The following is a 19,307-nucleotide window of genomic DNA, read 5'->3' as shown; positions in this document are numbered from 1 at the left end:
CGTGCATCAACTAGGACACTTGTGTAGGTGTCAGAATAAGGACCAATGAGCTGAACTTTACGAATCCATTTTAAAGTTATGGTCTAGACAGTATTTGGTCCTGCCATGAGGGCAGGGGACTGGACTCGATGACCTCTCGAGGTCCCTTCCAGTCCTAGAGTCTATGAGTCTGCCATCTCTTTTCATTATGTTCTCAATTCTTGTCAGACCGACATTCAATATATCCATTTTGTTTGATGCACATATCTTGAAACGATAGTAGAAAATCCATTTCAGTAAAAATAATTATTCATCAACATCTTAAACCCATAATCTTGCACATTTCTTTACTTAAAGCATGTTATCAATATGTCCTTTCAGAAAGTCCTGACTATCCTTCACAAGTGCCTGACACAGTAGTGAAGCACGTTTCCTGTAAGTGTTACTTTCAATCTAGCACTGGCAGTACTCTTATCGATTAGAAACATGCACCGACGGCGGTGATTTTTTAGAACTATATGTTCAAGAACAAGAAATGGGCAGTTTTCAGTTATTTAGAACCTTTTTTTTAAAAAAAAAAAAAAAAGCTGCATGACCTCAAACGGCTACCATATGCTATCATTTAAGCACAGATGAAATCTATGCTTAAAGATGGACATTATTGTCTCTAGTTTACATTTTTACATGACATTTCACCAAGATACTTCTCAAAGAGTGCACTGGTATAATCCCACAAAATTTCCCTGTAACAGGTTCTAGTCTCCAAGGCTATGGGAGATGCTATTGTTTAGCAAATAATGGCTGCCGGGTTTACCTACACTGTCAATGCATTACCTTTATCCAAACCACTTTGATAACATGGTCTGGGATATCTAGTTGTGGCTTCAGTTGCCTTCCAAGTTCTAACCTCTAAGAAGCATTAACCTCATTTGAGCAGAGTATTTGGATAAGTGCACCAATAGCTACTTACCACAACTGAATCATTGTGAGTTAGATCAACTACTACAGGTTCAGAAGATTCACATGTGAGATCTACTACTTCTTCACCAGCTTAAAAATACAATGATAAGAGTCAAGATCATGCATGTAGAGTTGTATAAACACCTGCCATTCCACAACAAGGTTCAGGCATGAACTTTTAGAATGCTACCATTTACTAAATGCTGATAGTTTGTGTTCCCTCCCCACCCCTCTCCTTTAAGGCAGACATTGAACACATCTCAGGCTCTCAGCCTTCATTAAAATGCTAGGCGAGTTAATGCTACTATTGTATGTTTTGATTTGGAGCAATAGAAAAAACTGCAGCAGTTGTTCTCGCCTCCCACCTCATGCACATACTTCATTTTCTTAAACTTTGTGAGATAACTTGTGTGAGGTAAGTATCAATATAACTGAACGTATTACTTTAGTAAGGGGGAGGGATTGCTCAATGGTTTGAGCACTGGCCTGCTAAACCCAGGGTTACGAGTTCAATGCTTAAGGTGGCCATTTAGGGATCTGTGGCAAAAGTTTATCTGGGGATTGGTCCTGCTTTGAGCAGGGGATTGGACTAGATGACCTTCTGAGGTCCCTTCCAACCTTGATATTCTGTGAATGTTATCATGGAGGTTCCAGACTTCAGTCTCTTACCTGGCAGCCTAAATTTGGCCTCCAGGACTTCTCTCTGCTATCCTTCCCTATGTCATAGGTACATTCAGAAGGCATATAAAAAGCCTTTACATTTCTAACCGTTGTGCTACTTTTTTTGAGAAAAAAGTTGTCTGAAGGCCTTTATCTTGAAGAGTCTAAAGCTTGAATAATAGCACAGCAAATTTCTACCCATCCTCTAAATTGTTTAGGATTCGGAAGTTAGATGGACACCAATGTTCTGTATTGGCTATCCTTCAATGAGCATTCCCTGCTCCTGCCACCCTTTAAGAACTGGATTCTGAAGCTTTACTTTGATACCAGTAAAAGTACATCTGAACAGCAGGAAGCAGGAGAGTGGAGGTGTGTGGGGGGCGGTGGGGTTGGAAGATAGGGAGACCGCAGGCAGAAGTGGGGGGTAGTCCCCCCAACCCCAAACCCATAATCTGCCTCTGCATGTGAACTGGGCTCCCAACACTCCAGAAGCAAATTTTTTCCCATTATTTATTATTATTTTAAAAGCTTACCACTTTCTTCAAGTTCTATTGGCTCTGCTTCTGAAGCCATTTCTGTAGCTGAAGCTACCAGTCTGTTTCGTTTTCGAGTTTGCCTAGAATTGATGGCTCCTCCACGACGTTTTCTTTGCGTCTAAGAGAAAAAATAATGTTTGTTTTTTAAAGCTAGTATTAATGCGGACCTGATCTTTAGAGACAATGTTTTTAATTGCTGCCAACTGAAAGACTAAAGCATACATGTTTTTGTACAGATTCATTTCAAAATCTGTATTGGAAATGCCAAAGTAAAGGCATCACCACAATGCTTCTTCTCATTTGGCTCAGGCAGGAAAGGTGCTTTCTGTGATCACTGGTGATCAAGAGGGCTATTTCACGATTACATCAACTGTTAGATTCAAACTGACTACTTCTGTTAGTTTGGACAAAAACAGGACTACTCCCAACGTTAAGGGGTTTTTTTTGGAGTAATACTAACAATAGCTAGAGACATTAATCAGGACAGAATATGGGATTACATGGCATCTCAATTTACTTGTATTACAAACTCTATTTTCTCCAGATTGTTCAGACCACATATGATGATTTGAAATGGCAACAAGTGGCTACAAGTCTAAAAGTGATAAAGAACGAGATAATCAGTTATGCATTTACTTCATTAAGAAAATACTTACTGTGCTCATGGTGTTTCTTGAATATAAAATACAGAAAAAAGTAAGAGGTACAGATACCATATACTGCAAGGAGGCTACAATTTTCAACGCCTTATATTTCTTTAGGAAGTATACAATTAAAAGTCCAGATTTTTCAGTATCTTAGAATGTTGCTCTTCCAAACCTATAAAGAAAAGGAGAGGGAAGATTACCTATCTGTAATTCTTGCTCTCTTAAGTACAGCCATCTCTACTGATTCCCATTTTTGGGGTCAATGCTTCCTGCATGAGACTAGTCAGGAACTCCCATAGTTTAGGATTTGAGCCTCTGAGCCATCCAAAGGTATGCCTCAAACACTTGCTATGCTGTCCTAATCCCAACACCTATAATCCAATGTCTGTTTATTATTGTATTGGGAAAGAACCTAAAAGCCCAAATGAGGTTTCATTCGAAAGAAGTAGTGGTAACTTAGAAAAATGCATACAAAATTACAGAACCACCAAACTTGAGGGAGGAGTCAGGGTTGGGGACTGTTAATCCGAAACTGACCATCTTCAGCGAGCAAGAATTACAGACAAGTAGTTCTCTTTTCTCCAGGAGATTCTATATATTTGAATCTGGAGATGGGTAACTGAATAGAAATGGAACCCAGAAGTTGGAGCTTACAGAAGGAAAGAGAATGAACAGCCTGACCTCAGACATGAAAACAGTAGCATTTCCTTTTTAGTGGGAAGGACTTAAGATACCTCTTTCCGTGCTTTAAAACCACCACCTGAGAAGTAAGCAGGGTGGCTAAACCTCCTGGTTTAAAAAGAAAAGTGGACAGAGATGTTTAACAGACTGCTGGCTAAGACATTTGGGCATCCCTAGATACGGGAATAGATTGCATAACAGAAGCTAAAATTATCTCAATTTAGATGTGTCTTTATGTCAGAACTAAGCAATGCTTCTGTCTGTAAAGATGACATGGCTGCTCTGCCTGTCTCTGGCATGAAGGGGTCTGAACTTGCTGCCAAAGCTGTTCTGCCCCAAAATGTCCTTATTGCTTGGCAGCAGTTCAGCTATTGTTCTTGTAGTAAGAAGTGAATCTATTGCATTACTGTCAAATGAAGTGAGCTAAATGACACTAATCTGTACCAGATTAAGCTCAGTAACCTTGATTCTGGTCCTTCAAGGCCCTAATTGATTCAGACTGCCTTGGAGGCTGTATGATGAGCTCGGAGTGTTTAGGTATGCTGCGGGACATGGTGAGTTGCATCTGGACCAGATGGCACATCCTAGCCCAGGGGTTCTCAAACTGGGGGTTGGGACCCCCAGGAGGTCATGAGGTGATTACATGGGGGGGGGTCGCAAGCTGTCACCCTCCACCCCAAACCCTGCTTTGCCTCCAGCATTTATAATGGTGTTAAATATATAAAGTGTTTTTAATGCATAAGGGAGGGGGTCACGATCAGAGGCTTGCTGTGTGACAGGGGTCACCAGTACAAAAGTCTGAGAACCCCTGTCCTAGCCAATTCAACTATATGTAACTGCAGGGTATCATCCAGCTACAGACTGTCTACTTCTTCAGGCCACTTGATTATCTTCCATCAGACTGGTAAATGACCAAAACAAAGGTGGCAAGGGAGGAGAGAAAGAACAAAAATATGCTTGCAGCATCAATGATCCACCAAGAAAGACTGACAAGCTCTCCAGACCAGAATGTTCATTAGACAAGACGCTATTGCAATACAAAATTCTTGAGTAGTTCCAAGGAACTCAGTGTGCCATGGCCATACTTCTATATCTAGTTGAGATGAGTCCATCTTGTATGCTGAAAAAGCATCTTTACATTCCTTAAAGATGAGGGATAAGCAAAACTGCGATGACATCAGAGAGGAGAACAGCAAAAGCTATCTAGGGTCTTTACTGGTTCCTCATAACTGTAGTAGCTGAGCACCAGACCAAAAATCACAGCTAGTGCAAAAAAATCTGATTTCAATCAAGTGGGACTGGGAGCTATCATGAGCCAGTAGCCAGGAGGATCTTCCCGAATACAGTGATCTCTGTCTTTGAGACTGATGACAGCAGGCTGGTGACCAGTGGCTTTAGTCCCCCGATCAGACCCAAGTTCTTGGCAAAGCAAGAGGTCGGTCTAGGTGCTCCTGCCGGGGGGCACATGCCTTGGTGGTTCTGCATCAGGCTACCGGCGAGGTTCACCTCGAATCCTGCTGTTGGTGCCCAAAATCTGGGGACCGAAAAGGGTTCCGCTAAGCCAGCCTCTCTGGCTCTGAGGTGTGACGACCTTGGGCAGGCAAGTGGTGGTGGGACGTCCCTCACGATGGGGAATGGTGTCACTGAGGTGGGGATGTATGCAGAGGTCCCAAGGTGGGTTTACCCCAAGACCTGGGTACTGCTGGAGCCAGTGTGGATGGCACCGAGAGCATCAGAATTGCGTGAAGCTCTGCCTGAGTTGCCTGCATCGACAGCACCTGAAGCTGACAGAGGTCTGTGTTGCTATCTAGAGATGCAAGGTATAGGATGGGCTGCACCGCTCACCTTGGGCTGGAGCCTGACTTCCAGGGGGTGGGGTGCGGGGGTGGGAGAGGAGTGTTGAACTGCCCAGCATGGGTCTTGGCTTGCCCCCAGCCCTCTCCTTTCTCTTGCAGGATGTAGGAGATCGTCCCCTTGGTCTTCTTCGGGTTCTTGGCTAGAGCCATGCAGGGCGGAATGGTGCCAGCCCATGGATGGTACCAGCTGGACACTCCACACCCATGCTCGGTACTGAGTCAGTGCTCAAAGGCAGTTGTCATGCTCCTTTTTAGTCCTGGGTTTGAAGGACTTTCAAATATGATACTTGTTGCATATGACATTTGTTGCTTATATGCCCTTCACCCAAGTACCTAAGATGACTACTATGGGGATTGCTGATAGGTATGGGCAGCAACTGCAGGGCTTAAAGCCTGGGGAAGGCTTTAAGAACTACTATTAAGGGTAACTAATTCAACTACTAGCTATATACACAACTAAATTACAGGTTCTGCAAAGTTTGCAAGAACAGAGAACAATTAACACTAGTCGAAGCAGCAGATGTTCAAGCACCGTCGCTGGCGGGAAGAAGGAACTGAGGGTGGGGGGAGCAAATGGCACTCCTTATATCATGCCATGTGGGTGCCACTCCAGAGGGGACCAGAGCTGGTACCTTACGGATACTGCTAAGGGAAAAACTTCCAGCACTGCTGCATGTGGCGAGCACACACTCCTAATACGGAATGAACATGAGCAAGCATTCAAAAGAATAGGTATTGAAGAGTGGTGTGCCTGAGGCACATCTGCAGTTGCCACAGGATCAAATCTGATTACCTTTGGGAATTCCTGCCAAAACTCTCAATGGAAGCAGAGTTGATCATCTGTATTATGGAGATTGCTATATCTGAGAAACTGCCATCATATCAGAGTGGGTCAGCACCAACACAAGCCAGCTCAACAGAGTGGAACTCAAAAGGAAACAAGTTCCAAAACCCTATCCTGTCTATATTTTTAAAATCCTCATTACACCAGCTTCTAAACTGACATGTAGAAGATACTTATTCATGCCAGGAGAACTGTAAAGCTTGCACCTGTAAAACTGTAGACAAGCTTAATTAGGAGACATTTAAAGATGAAGCTTCAAACATAATTTAAAGAATCTTTGTCTGTTTGTTATACCTGCAAAGTTCAGATTTGAGCTCAGTTGCTCACTTTCTTCTGAAGTCTACTCTGCAATTATTCGAACTTTTAAGTGTCTTTCAGTTTAGGACTAATAGATTGAAAATAACTACTTGAGTGGATACACTGATATTAGCAAAGGCTTCCAAATACGCACTCAAAAGTGGTTTAAATACAGTTACTCTGAAACTTTCTTCAGGAAAAACTAGAAAAAAACTACTAACTCATACAATAGCACTCTTAGTAGTAATATATATTTCCCTCTGCAAATTTGTGATTAACAGAATGATAAATAAAAATTCAGTTGCATAAGCTTATAGTTTCCTGTTATGTTTAATGGCAGCTTCTTCACACTGGGTAAGATCTTTTCCCCCACCCTCTATACAACCTTGACTCAAACAGCAAAGTACCAGAGCCTTACAAACCAAGAATAAAAATGCAGCATTATGATTCATCTTTAGTACTTCACTAGTGCTACATAAATTTTCATAACAGCAAAGTGGAGAAATATTGCTACAACAGCCAAAGGTTAATTTTCTGGTAAGTGTCTTATTTGATAAAGTTCTCTAAACACAGAACAGTATACAGCTTTTCCATTTACGGAAGCAAACCCTACAGTTAAGGTTCCATATGGAATCTCATACAATTACAACCCCATTTTCTTTGATAATGTTGAAAAAATTGTTCTTTGGGGCTACAACTTTTCCTGCTTGGTTATAACCCAGAGATGATTCATTCCAGGAAGTCTGAACTTTTAGCCATCTGAGTTACAGGAAAGAGTAAGAGAGAGAGAGAAGAAAGGAGAATGGGTCTTCTGCTTTGAGATAAGAGATTATTTTTTGCCCACCAATAACTTACAGGTGGGCAGCAGAGCTCCAAACTTGCCAAGTTTGGAACAGAGTCTCACTGGTATCACTTCCCGTAACACCACCTCCAATATATTTGTCATTCTCTCTCCCTTCTTGTTCCTTCACCCAATCTCTCCCATGACATGCAAGTACCTTGCTTTGAGAGCACTGGGAAAGGTGGGTTCTTGACCACATCTCTCCCCAGCTACAGCCATTGACGAAAGCGGTTCCACTGAAGGTGGCTAGAAACTAAACATAATTAATGGGGAGTTTCCTGCACCTTGTCCAATCATATCAATAGCTGTGATCATGATGGTTATGAAGTGGCCAGAGTGCTGAGAGCATAAAGAGAGTTACAGCTGAAAAAAGCCAGTTACAGTTTGCCAGAGGAGTAGAGCATTCAAGTCTATATATTCCTTGCACTAATTCAAAAAGCCATTTTGGAGTCCTGCCTGATTAGGCTGCTCCCAAAACAATCTGCATAATCTCTCGGAAGGCTATGGCCTCTCCCTCACTAGGGCATGGGTAACTCACAAAAAATAGCTGGTTTGTGCACAGTTTTGCTGTTTGATGCTCAATATTAGAATTTCAAGCTTTGTCTGCCCTGGAATATTAATGGATTACCAGAGAATAATTCATGACACCAGAAAAATCGATGAAAATGAAACCTGATTAACTGAAGAGTGGTGTTTTTTAAAATTCTATTTAAAAGATTGTTTTATTTAACAAATATTTTTACACAAATGCCTAGAACAGTTGAAAAAAAACTGAACAGCATGCCTTCAGCTAAGGGCCAAGAACGCTAATAACCCTAAGCAGAAAAGTGCCCTTAAAAACCCAGTTTGTCTGTTTATATATTAGAAAAAACAAAACAAAAGTGTACAACCCCAAATTCTCTTTTGCGGGTCATCTTCAACATCAGAACAAAGATAGAATGGTGGGTGTAAACAAGTTCAAACTGGAGATTTTAGGATCCCAGAATTTGCTGAATGGAGCAAAGATTTTCAACTTCTTCTTAAAAAACATCCCCCAAAACAAACCACCTCTCTTCTGCAACAGTCTCTGAACCACATATATGATTCTCAGCTGCCTGGTTTATTCAGCTGTGCAGAAAGCCACCTACCTCTCTAAGCACAGATGGTAGCATGAACTCTCTATTCCTTAAAGCAAGCAAACAATCTTAAAATGATCAGGACCATTCAAGTTAGTGAAAAGAATAAGCTGTAATATGATTTTATAAAATATATGGCACAGAGAAGATTGGGTGCATCTATAGCTGGAAAACCAAGTCCAAGATTTAAAGCAGTGGGTACATGAAGTTAAGTTCTTGAGCAAGTTGCCTGATTTTCAATAGTGCTAAGCACCTAACAGCGCCCATTAACTTCAACGGGAGCTGCTAAGTACTCTGCACTTTTTAAAGTCAGCAAGGGACTAAAAATGGATTTTTTTTTAAAAAAGCCTACACTTCTAAGCTGCTGTTACTAAAAGTTTTGAACATAAGAACGGCCATACTGGGTCACACCAAAGGTCCATCTATCCCAGTATCCTGTCTTCTGACAGTGGCCAATGCCAGTGCCCCAAAGGGAATGAACAGAACAGGTAATCATCGAGTGATCCATCATGTTGCCCATTCCCAGCTTCTGACTTTTGGCCTAAGGGAAAGCTGAGAAAACTAAAGTTTAAGAGTCTGCATATATAACCCACAGAATTAATTGTAAGGAGATGTCATAGCAAAGAACTTAAAAAGCAAGATTAGACATTCATTCTAATAGCCATTACTAGACTGGAGGACAATTCATAATGGATATTAATGCTCACAGTGCATGACAGACTATCAGTTTTCCCCATAGGCCTGTTATTGCCAAACTGACCATTGTGCTTAGTATTAGTTTCAGGTCCAGAAGGATTATATTTTTTTAATCTATAAGTGTTAATTTCACTGTGTACACACAAACTGATGAAAAAAAAAAACACTTTTACCAATAGCTGAAATTTATAAATAGGCAAAGAAAGAAAAACGCTGCTTGAGAACTTACTGAAGTTTTATTTAAGGCTATTTACTTTGTATATTTTGACATATGTTGACAATTTGTGTTTTAAAGGTTATAAAGTTTGAACACTGAATCTCAATATCAACTGTTACTAGGGCACTTCTACACCACCCACATTACAGTGTTGCTGTAGCAGCGTTGTGATATGGGCAGTGTAGACACTGTGCTTTTTCACTGGGGGAGAGCTCTCCTGGTGATTTAAAAACACCCTGAATGAGCAGTGGCAGCTTTAATCGCCAGGCAAGCACTGTCTATACTGGTGCTTTTCAACGCTAAACTTTTGTCGCTCAGGGGTGTGTTTTTTCAAACCACTGAGCAGCAAAAGTTTTAGCGCTGGAAGTGGCCATATAGACACCGCCTTAGAGAGACGAGGTAGGTGAGGTAACAGATCTCATCCTTAGATCTAGGAAAGGTACACAGCATCTCAGCTAACTACAACGTGGAACAGATTGTTTAGCATTACTAGATAATGCACATTTCATGGGAACATTTAAGGGGAAGTGGCCCCGTAACACCCCTTCAGTTATAGGGAGGAAAAGGAAGGGGGGAGCTAACTGGAGGGTGAGGGGAGGGTTGGGTTGTTAGTGGTTTACAGCATGTTGTAATAAGCCATAAACCCAATGTCTTTACTCAATAGAGAAAATTGCATCATAGAACAGACCACCCAAATACACAGAGAAAACCTGCTTAATACAGAAATAAAAACCCCTCTGACTCCTAGTTGTCACCAAACACCCCACACTAGAACCCACATAGCTACAACCCATACTCAATGGGGATCCCATGCTGAAAGAAATATTTCCTGAACCACCTTAGCCTCTCCAAGCTCATTATCAGAAGCAAGCTCTTCACAAACCAGGACACACAGGACACACAAACTCCAAGCCGCATCAGACTCTGCCAGAACAGATGCAAAACCTGCAGACACACTTCCACTGCTACAATGATCAACACCTCCCACCACACACACTTCCAAGATTCATGGATCCTACACATGCGTATCACATATGGTGTACCTCATCCAGTGCTCTAAATGCCCCATAACTGTGGGGTGAGGCCAGGCAGTCACTACTTGCTTTCTATGAACTCACAGGAAAATGATGATTAAAGAGATGTTAACAAGCCAACTCTTATGACTAGAGGGGTGTTAACAGGCCACTTCACCTCAGATGGTTCCTTAAATATACGTCAGCTAGTTATGCTAAACATTTACTTAGCTGTGACACTGAGTATGTTACCCTGACCGGAAGAAGAGCTCTGTGTAAGCTCGAAAGCTTGCCTCTCTCACCAACAGAAGTTGGTCCAATAAAAAAGTTATTACCTCACCCAGCTTGACTCTCATATCCTGGGACCAACACAGCTACAACACCACCATGTACAACAATGGAAGTTAAATATTGTCTGACCCTTAATATTTTCTGCAACTATGAAAATAAACTGATAAAAATTAAAAATGCTTAAACATAAAAAATAAATTTCTGCCAAGCCTAGTTATGTTCTTAAAAAGGTGTTAAAAAAATCACCCCTGCCCACTGAAGCATCTGCAACTGCCCAGCAGAAGAGTCAATAGACTACTACATTCTCAATTTTACTGCCTTCATGAGCACTTTCAATAGCAACCTTAAACTCAGTTTCTTCCTTTCACAACAAGGAAGAGAGAGGTGGAGGGAAAGTTAATGTGAAGAATTATGATCCCAATCCTGCAAAGACATATGTACCCATTTATAGGGGACTGCTCATAGTGTGGGATTACTTGGCATGTAAGATTTACACAAATGAATAACTTTTTGAAGGACTGGTGCCTAGGTTAATAACTAAGAGAACAACATCTTCAAGTGGAGTTTTACCAGAATTTTCTAGTGGTCTGGTTTCTAACTTCTGAGGGCCCTAAGGATTTCATACTACTATTCTGTGGGACTGCTTTCCTAGGTATTTTAATACTGTACAGTCTCTCTCCATTCTTTTCCACCAGCAATGTTTTCTTGGGGTCCACTCAAGAAGCTATTGCATTAGGGCCAGGATTAGGTTAAAGGAAGCAGATAAAAGGAGGCTACAGCTAAAAAGTCACTTGGTGGCAACACTGTTTTACTGGGGCCATTAAATACTGTGTATGTTTTATTCTGGGGTTGAAGCTGCTCTACATATAAGGAAACTTTTTAGTCCCACAAATACATATAAGTATTTGGGAATGCAGGAAGTAGGCTGCATGTCATCTTTGTAGTTTCACACAGGGCAGGGACTACTGCTCACACATTAAGGTAGCTTCACAAAGCAACGTTTTAGTGAAAGTCAGTTAAGATCCCTGTGTCTCCAATTGGGGAAAATACTCTGGAGGGGAAAGCATGAGTGTGCTTACACAAGGGTCCAGCAGGAAGATTACATGCAGTCTCCAACAACATACCTGTCACAAAAGGATTCAGGACACTAGCCCCCTTTACAAAGATACAGTACTTCAAATAAAAATGCAGATCTTAAAAAAAAAAAAAAAGAAAGAAAAAACAGATACAATGAATTTTAGCTTTGTCCCAGGTCAAAGCGTTACAGAAATTAACTGACGCAGAAAACTCACAAAACAACCGAAAGTATTTTTCCCCCATAATACTTAAATATTGGAGAAGGTGTTTCAATTTAGCATGTCCCCCACCCTTCTAGTTTGCAATACTAACAGGGCTGCATTTGGACAATATGGAAATAGTGGAACAGACTAGAAACAGGAACTGGATCATCTATTGTCACTGTCCAAAATGAAGAAGCCTGGGGTCAAAGCCAAAGCTCATGGCCCACAGCAGAAGCCTGAGATATTCAGCCCTGGGTGTCAGGGTTCAGGTTACAGGCCCCTCGCCTGGGGCTGAAGCCCTTGGGCTTTAGCTTTAGCCTCTTTCCCACCCCTTGGCTCAGGCAGGCTCAGGCTTTGGTCCTCCCCTCTTAGGGTTGCATAATAATTTGTGTTATCAGAATGGGGTTGTGGTGCAGTGAAGTTTGAGAATCCCTGCTTTATAAGTTAGAGGTCCCTTCTCTTCACTGATTTTGCTTTATTTGACAAGCTCCACATTTGTAGACCTAATGAACACACAGGAAAAAGATTATACCTCATAGAGAACTAAAATAAGGCACAAAGTCCCCAAAGACTATTTTTATTTGAGTTATAAAGTGGGGCGCTCTTTTGTTTCTACATTAGCAACAACTCTTTTCTACCCTGTATTTGATAGAACGTGGCTGTCTAGGGACTAGTAGTTACTTCAAAGTGTCAAGAGTGAAGACATTTCAGCTGAGGGGAGAAGAGATTTTTTAGAACGTTTTAATTTTTTTTTTTTAACTCCTTGTGAAAAAGTAGGAATGTTCTGTAATATTTTTACAAAATACAAAAGCCTATGTGTGCTTCAGTTTCCTTCTACGCTTTCGACTGCTACCCTGATCCTGGAACAGTGCAGGAAACAAGTGCAGAAAAAATGGGTTATTAAAGGTTAAAACTGACAGATCAATAGAGGCTCCAGAGACAATGGAAGCCCCGAGGAACAAATGATCTACCCCAAAAGCAGGACGCTCCAGTAAGTGGGGCAAACTCAGCATGGCCCTGCCTGGAGACAAAAAGAGCAGGAGCTGACCAGCAGGGGATGAAGAGTGGACTTCTGGAAGAGGCTGGCTGTTTTCACCTGGCACTCTCCAAAGGGTCAGAGAGAGACAGGCTCTAAGGTGGAATCTACTACAGCAGGGGTAGGCAACCTGTGGCACAGGAGCTTATTTTCAGGGGCACTCGCACTGCCTGGGTCCTGGCCACTGGCCCAGAGGGGTCTGCATTTTAATTTAATTTTAAATGAAGCTTCTTAAACATTTTAAAAACCTTATTTACTTTACAAACAACAATAGTTTAGTTATATATTATAGACTTATAGAAAGAGACTTTCTAAAACCCTTAACATGTATTACTGGCATACGAAACCTTAAATTAGACTGAATAAATGAAGATTCGGCCTACCACTTCTGAAAGGTTGCCGACCCCTGTACTGCAGCTTGCCTGGTGAAGTCCATCTGGCTAAGCCAGAATAATAGGTCTTTTACTTACCTTCTCTATGCTAACCTAAGGACTTAAAATGTTGTGTTCTAGCCGACTACTAAACCCTACTGTTTTGAAAACACAGCCTGGTGTCACTGAAATTACTTGAAGAGCACAGATTCTCTAAACAGGAGTCTATCTGAAATGAACAAGCTGGGCAGACCTCATGGTATGAAGCAAGAGTGCTTGAGCCCAGAGGTTCAGTCTCAGAGGCAGAGAGGATGTGTGGCCTACCCTAAAGGAAGAAGTGAGACCCTTTGGGGGTCTGCGTTACTGAAGGGGTTTCTCCAAGAGACTGTTTAAAAGCTGGGTCATAGCACTGATCCTGTGGACCCATGACATGTCTATCAGCTCAAACACTGACAAACACTTGAGAGAAGTTTTAAACAAGATTCAGAGCCCTGCGCAGACACAAATTTATATCCACAGATGCAGATATGAATCAGTATCCGTGGAACCACAGGGCTCTCCCAGGAACCACAGAAGTGAAAGGAGCCAAATGTGGGACCACTGCTCCAGGAGCCAGCACCATGTGCCCGCAGCTCCTCTGGCACAGCTGTACCACCTGCAGCCCCGCCCGGAGCCCTTCCACACAGCTGTCTGCGTCTCCCATCTGGGAGGCAGGCATACCGCATTAACACTAAAGCAAGCTCAGGAACAGCTGCCATTGAGCCTGGTGCCCACCTGTTTCCGCTCATACCCATTTATATCCACAGATATAAATCTGTATGGGGCTCAAAAAACTTGAGCACTCCACCTCTGCCCATGTTGAATTAAGCACTAAAAACAACCTTGTACTACAGTTCTCTAGTTTCACAAGGAGCCCTGGTTTAAAAAAAAAAAAAAAAAGGTGGGGGGGACAACTTGTTCACATAAAAAAAGACAAAAAACTTTTTTTTAATATGTGAAGCACTCCTTTTTCAGGTCATCTAATAACCAGATGCATGATAGAATATTGGTCTGGAACCCAAAACAAAAATTTGTCTCATATTAAACAAATTGTTGGTGCATGAAAGGAATGTCTAGTTACATAAAATGCCTGGCTCTTTCTGATACAGCCTTGGTAGTTGTAAGTGCCTAAAATTGGCTGTAAAGAGAACTTGGGGAAGCTGATGGTGGTGGGGTTTGTTTTTTGGGGGGTTCATTTGGGAGAACTTTCTATAGGGATATGAATTTAACTGAATACTTTTCATTTTGGCACAGAAACACTATTAGTCTCAGTAAAAAAGTGGCATGAAGACAATGCTCAGTGTCAAATTTATGAAGCTTACATCAGAGTTTTTGATAAACCTTGACCTAGAAAGAAAAAACAGCTGTTTATTAAGCTACTGAATATTTTTAACCTTTCATTGCATCTCATAGCAAAATCTGTATTAAATTGTAGGATGAGATAGAACAAGGAAAACCACACCACATTCCTACCTCAAATTCAAGGAGTTCTTCACACATTGCTACTGTTCTTGTTTTACAATCCTCCCACAGAGACTTGGTTACAGTTGCATCATGAATACGCTACAATTAACACACTATTTTGACTGACACAGAGCACAGTTCCTGCTACCCAAGTGCTATTTCCCTGACAGTAAGCCTTGTTTACACTAGAGAAGGTTTAACAGACTATTTTTTTCTATTAACAACTCCAGTTCAGTTCCACCGGCATTTACAACACTGGGAAGCACACAGATAATCTACTAACCTTTTAGGCTCCTTGTTAATCAGCCTTGCTCTGAGCAATTACATGACATTGCTTAAAATGCTGATGGTCCATCTACGCTAGGGACTTGTCTACACTAGGAATAAAGGTGTATTAACACAAGCATTGAAACCCTAAATAAGACTAGGCAAATTTTAACATGTTAGCGGGCTGAGTTTCAATGTTCAGTTTGTACAGGGGTTAGTAAGACAATTCACAGAAACAACATACCTGACATGGTCAGGAAAACACTAAATGCTAATGCCTCAGTCTTGGAAATTTCCATCACCTTCTTTCTTGATCACTTTGACCACCACCACCAACCTGTCTATCACTCAGGCCCATAGCCTGACTTGAACCTCTCTCTAGGTTGTCATATCCAAGCTATATCTAAATATTGTTGATTCTTTCTCCATAACATCTCTAAGATATGAGCTTTCCTATCCAGCCACACTGCTAAAACTCTCATCCAATCTCTCATCTCGATAGTGCAACAATCTTCCCCAACCCATACCCATTCAGAATGCGGTTGCAAAGATAATTTTCCTAGCTCATTGCTATAACCATGTCATCCCTCTTTCTGAATCCCTCCACTGGCTCCCCCTTCTCTGTCTCCCAAACCTGAAAAAGAGCGCCATGTAAGCTATGAAGCTTGTTTTTCCTCACTAACAGAAGTTGGTCTAATAAAAGATATTACCTCACCCTCCTTGTCACTTTGATATGATACACAGTCAGTTCAGGAATTGATCAGAAAGGAGCAATAACCACACCCCCTTTCCATATGGAATGTGAGGGAGCAGAGCCAGGATTGAGCAGGAGGGTCAGTGATCCCCTACAGGCCCAATTCCCTCAGGGCAGCCGTGGAGGAAGAAAACATGAGAAAGATAATGGGGGCAATGGCCTGACAGACTCCCTCTATGACAGTGAGATGATCAGCAAGACTTTGGCGGAGGGGAGCAGCATTCAGAGGTAATTCTTGCCCTAGGAAAGAACACAATGGTAACAGCAGATCTCAAAGGCCCACCTCGTTCTAAGATGGGCAGGAAAGAGTGGAGGTAATTGCATGGACATCTGGAGATGGGGGGGCGACAGAGGAATTAGAGCACGGCTAGGACTCAGGTCCGTCTCGCGGCGGGGGCAGGGGAGAGGGAAGGGAAGGGAAGGGAAGGGAGGGGAGGGCCACAGGCCCGTCTCGCGGAGGGGGGGGGGTTGAGGGGGAAGGGAGGCCACAGGCCCGTCTCGCGGAGGGGGGGGGGGTTGAGGGGGGAAGGGAGGCCACAGGCCCGTCTCGCGCGGGGGGGGGGGGGTTGAGGGGGAAGGGAGGCCACAGGCCCGTCTCGCGCGGGGGGGGGGGGGGGTTGAGGGGGAAGGGAGGCCACAGGCCCGTCTCGCGCGGGGGGGGGGGGGGTTGAGGGGGAAGGGAGGCCACAGGCCCGTCTCGCGCGGGGGGGGGAGGGGGTTGAGGGAGAAGGGAGGCCACAGGTCCGTCTCGCGGAGGGGGGGGGGGTTGAGGGAGAAGGGAGGCCACAGGCCCGTCTCGCGGAGGGGGGGGGGGGTTGAGGGAGAAGGGAGGCCACAGGCCCGTCTCGCGGAGGGGGGGGGGGGTTGAGGGAGAAGGGAGGCCACAGGCCCGTCTCGCGGAGGGGGGGGGGTTTGAGGGAGAAGGGAGGCCACAGGCCCGTCTCGCGGAGGGGGGGGGGGGTTGAGGGAGAAGGGAGGCCACAGGCCCGTCTCGCGGAGGGGGGGGGGGGTTTGAGGGAGAAGGGAGGCCACAGGCCCGTCTCGCGGAGGGGGGGGGGGGTTTGAGGGAGAAGGGAGGCCACAGGCCCGTCTCGCGGAGGGGGGGGGGGGGGGTTGAGGGAGAAGGGAGGCCACAGGCCCGTCTCGCGGAGGGGGGGGGGGGGGTTTGAGGGAGAAGGGAGGCCACAGGCCCGTCTCGCGGAGGGGGGGGGGGTTTGAGGGAGAAGGGAGGCCACAGGCCCGTCTCGCGGAGGGGGGGGGTTTGAGGGAGAAGGGAGGCCACAGGCCCGTCTCGCGGAGGGGGGGGGGGTTTGAGGGAGAAGGGAGGCCACAGGCCCGTCTCGCGGAGGGGGGGGGGGGGGTTTGAGGGAGAAGGGAGGCCACAGGCCCGTCTCGCGGAGGGGGGGGGTTTGAGGGAGAAGGGAGGCCACAGGCCCGTCTCGCGGAGGGGGGGGGGTTTGAGGGAGAAGGGAGGCCACAGGCCCGTCTAGCGGAGGGGGGGGGGGGGTTGAGGGAGAAGGGAGGCCACAGGCCCGTCTCGCGGAGGGGGGGGGGGGGGTTTGAGGGAGAAGGGAGGCCACAGGCCCGTCTCGCGGAGGGGGGGGGGGGGTTTGAGGGAGAAGGGAGGCCACAGGCCCGTCTCGCGGAGGGGGGGGGGGGGTTGAGGGAGAAGGGAGGCCACAGGCCCGTCTCGCGGAGGGGGGGGGGGGTTTGAGGGAGAAGGGAGGCCACAGGCCCGTCTCGCGGAGGGGGGGGGGGGTTTGAGGGAGAAGGGAGGCCACAGGCCCGTCTCGCGGAGGGGGGGGGTTTGAGGGAGAAGGGAGGCCACAGGCCCGTCTCGCGGAGGGGGGGGGGGTTTGAGGGAGAAGGGAGGCCACAGGCCCGTCTCGCGGAGGGGGGGGGGGGGGGTTTGAGGGAGAAGGGAGGCCACAGGCCCGTCTCGCGGAGGGGGGGGGTTTGAGGGAGAAGGGAGGCCACAGGCCCGTCTCGCGGAGGGGGGGGGGTTTGAGGGAGAAGGGAGGCCACAGGCCCGTCTCGCGGAGAGGGGGGGGTGAGGGAGAAGGGAGGCCACAGGCCTGTCTCGCGGAGGGGGGGGGTGAGGGAGGCCACAGACCCGACTCCTCTGGGGGCCTAGGATATTGGGGGGAAGGCCAGGCTCCCCCTGGGGGTGTCGCGCCCGGCTCTCAGGGGCGTTGGGGGGAGCTCCGGCCCGGGCTCCAAGCCCCGCGCCCGGCTGGCAGCCGGCTCCACGCTACGTTCCTGTCTCACCTGCTGCCCCGGCTCCACGCTACGTTCCTGGGGACTCAGCGCAGAGCGGGCGGGCGGCCGGGCGCCCTGAGATCCCGATCCCAGCAACCCCAGCTCGCGATACTCACCCTCCTCAGGGGCAGATCTAAAAACTCCACACGGAGGCCGCGCGGCTCATCCCTGCCGCCCAATCATTGGCGAGGCCATTGCCCTTCCGACTCGCTGATTGGACGGCATGAATATCAATTAGCAGTCTGTTTGACTTCGGCCCCACCTTCCATCCGGCCCCGGTGTACGCTGGGGGTTGTAGTTCTCAGGGTGATACTCGGGCCTCAGCATAACTCCCGCAGTTCCAGCCTAGGGAAGAACGTTATTGGCAGCTGGACAGAGGGTTTGAATGGGGCTCTCTGGGTGCCTGGCAGGCCCTGGGGCAGCAGAGCACTGTAGCCATATAATATGTGAGCCCCCCCAGACCAGCCTGGGCAACTATCTGAATTAGAAACTCTCAGATGCCATAGGCCCAGGTTTACCAAGAGAGATGCTGTCCCCCCAGAGACATCAATCACTATCCACCTTGGCTACAGCAGACCCAAAGCTCCCATACGCACTGTCCTTCTTAGCCTTCTCACAGGTAACCTCCAGAACCCCACTATCACATGCACACTCAGAGCTAACAATACCCTGCACTGGATGCTTGGGTTGAGCAAGGACCTCAATCTCGATCAAATGTGGAATTCCTGTTTTGTGAGAAGTTTCAGTGTTTGAAATTTGGTATCATTCTGAGACTAAGACTGAGAGGCCTGTCAGAGCTGGGTCTCCCTGGGCTTCCGGGCACTTGACTCCATGGAAATGAGCCTGGAAGCTCTGAAAGCCCTGATTTGAGTCAGAGTTCTTAGGGCTTGCAGACTCTATGATATGGAGTCAGGAACCAAGCCACAGTTAGAGAGGTTTCCAGGCCTGCCAATCTCCTTGCTCCACAGCAAGGAGCTTGGAAACCCTGGCATGACACATCTATGCTGGAGCTGTGCTGTGGACATGGGAGGCCTAGTGTCCATCAGAACCCTGGCTGCACGTTCACTGAACTCGACTTGCTTTTGCAAGAAAATTCAGGTTTGATGAACCAGCATTTTCTGACAAAACAAAGTTTTATTGGAAAATTTCTGACCAGCTTCAGGCGGACCACTTCCTCCTTGAGATGGAAATAAGGATTCCCTCA

The 19,307-nt window shown here is 45.8% G+C and overlaps 1 protein-coding gene across 7 annotated transcripts in view; it reads right to left on the bottom strand.

Moving 5' to 3' along the window:
• RNF4 (ring finger protein 4) overlaps positions 1-18,294 on the bottom strand; it is a 38,372-nt gene extending 20,078 nt beyond the window's left edge. For 2 of the 7 annotated variants that reach the window (XM_030563083.1, XM_030563087.1), the window contains exons 1-4: positions 18,113-18,199; positions 2,792-2,954; positions 2,133-2,253; positions 950-1,029 (exon numbers count right to left, since the gene is read on the bottom strand). In XM_030563083.1, the coding sequence (XP_030418943.1) occupies positions 950-1,029; positions 2,133-2,253; positions 2,792-2,851 (261 nt within the window). In that variant the 5' untranslated portion in view covers positions 2,852-2,954; positions 18,113-18,199. Of the gene's footprint in view, positions 1-949; positions 1,030-2,132; positions 2,254-2,791; positions 2,955-11,757; positions 11,827-15,800; positions 16,085-18,112; positions 18,200-18,219 lie in introns of those variants that run through there. The other 5 variants (XM_030563086.1, XM_030563085.1, XM_030563084.1 and 2 more) reach the window with 5 other exon arrangements.
• Positions 18,295-19,307: the final 1,013 nt, after the last annotated feature.

The sequence above is a fragment of the Gopherus evgoodei genome, chromosome 5 (assembly GCF_007399415.2).
Source record: "Gopherus evgoodei ecotype Sinaloan lineage chromosome 5, rGopEvg1_v1.p, whole genome shotgun sequence".
Taxonomy (NCBI): Eukaryota; Metazoa; Chordata; order Testudines; family Testudinidae; genus Gopherus; species Gopherus evgoodei.
The sequence above is the reverse complement of the archived record's forward strand: the minus strand, read 5'-3'. Positions and strand labels throughout refer to the sequence as shown.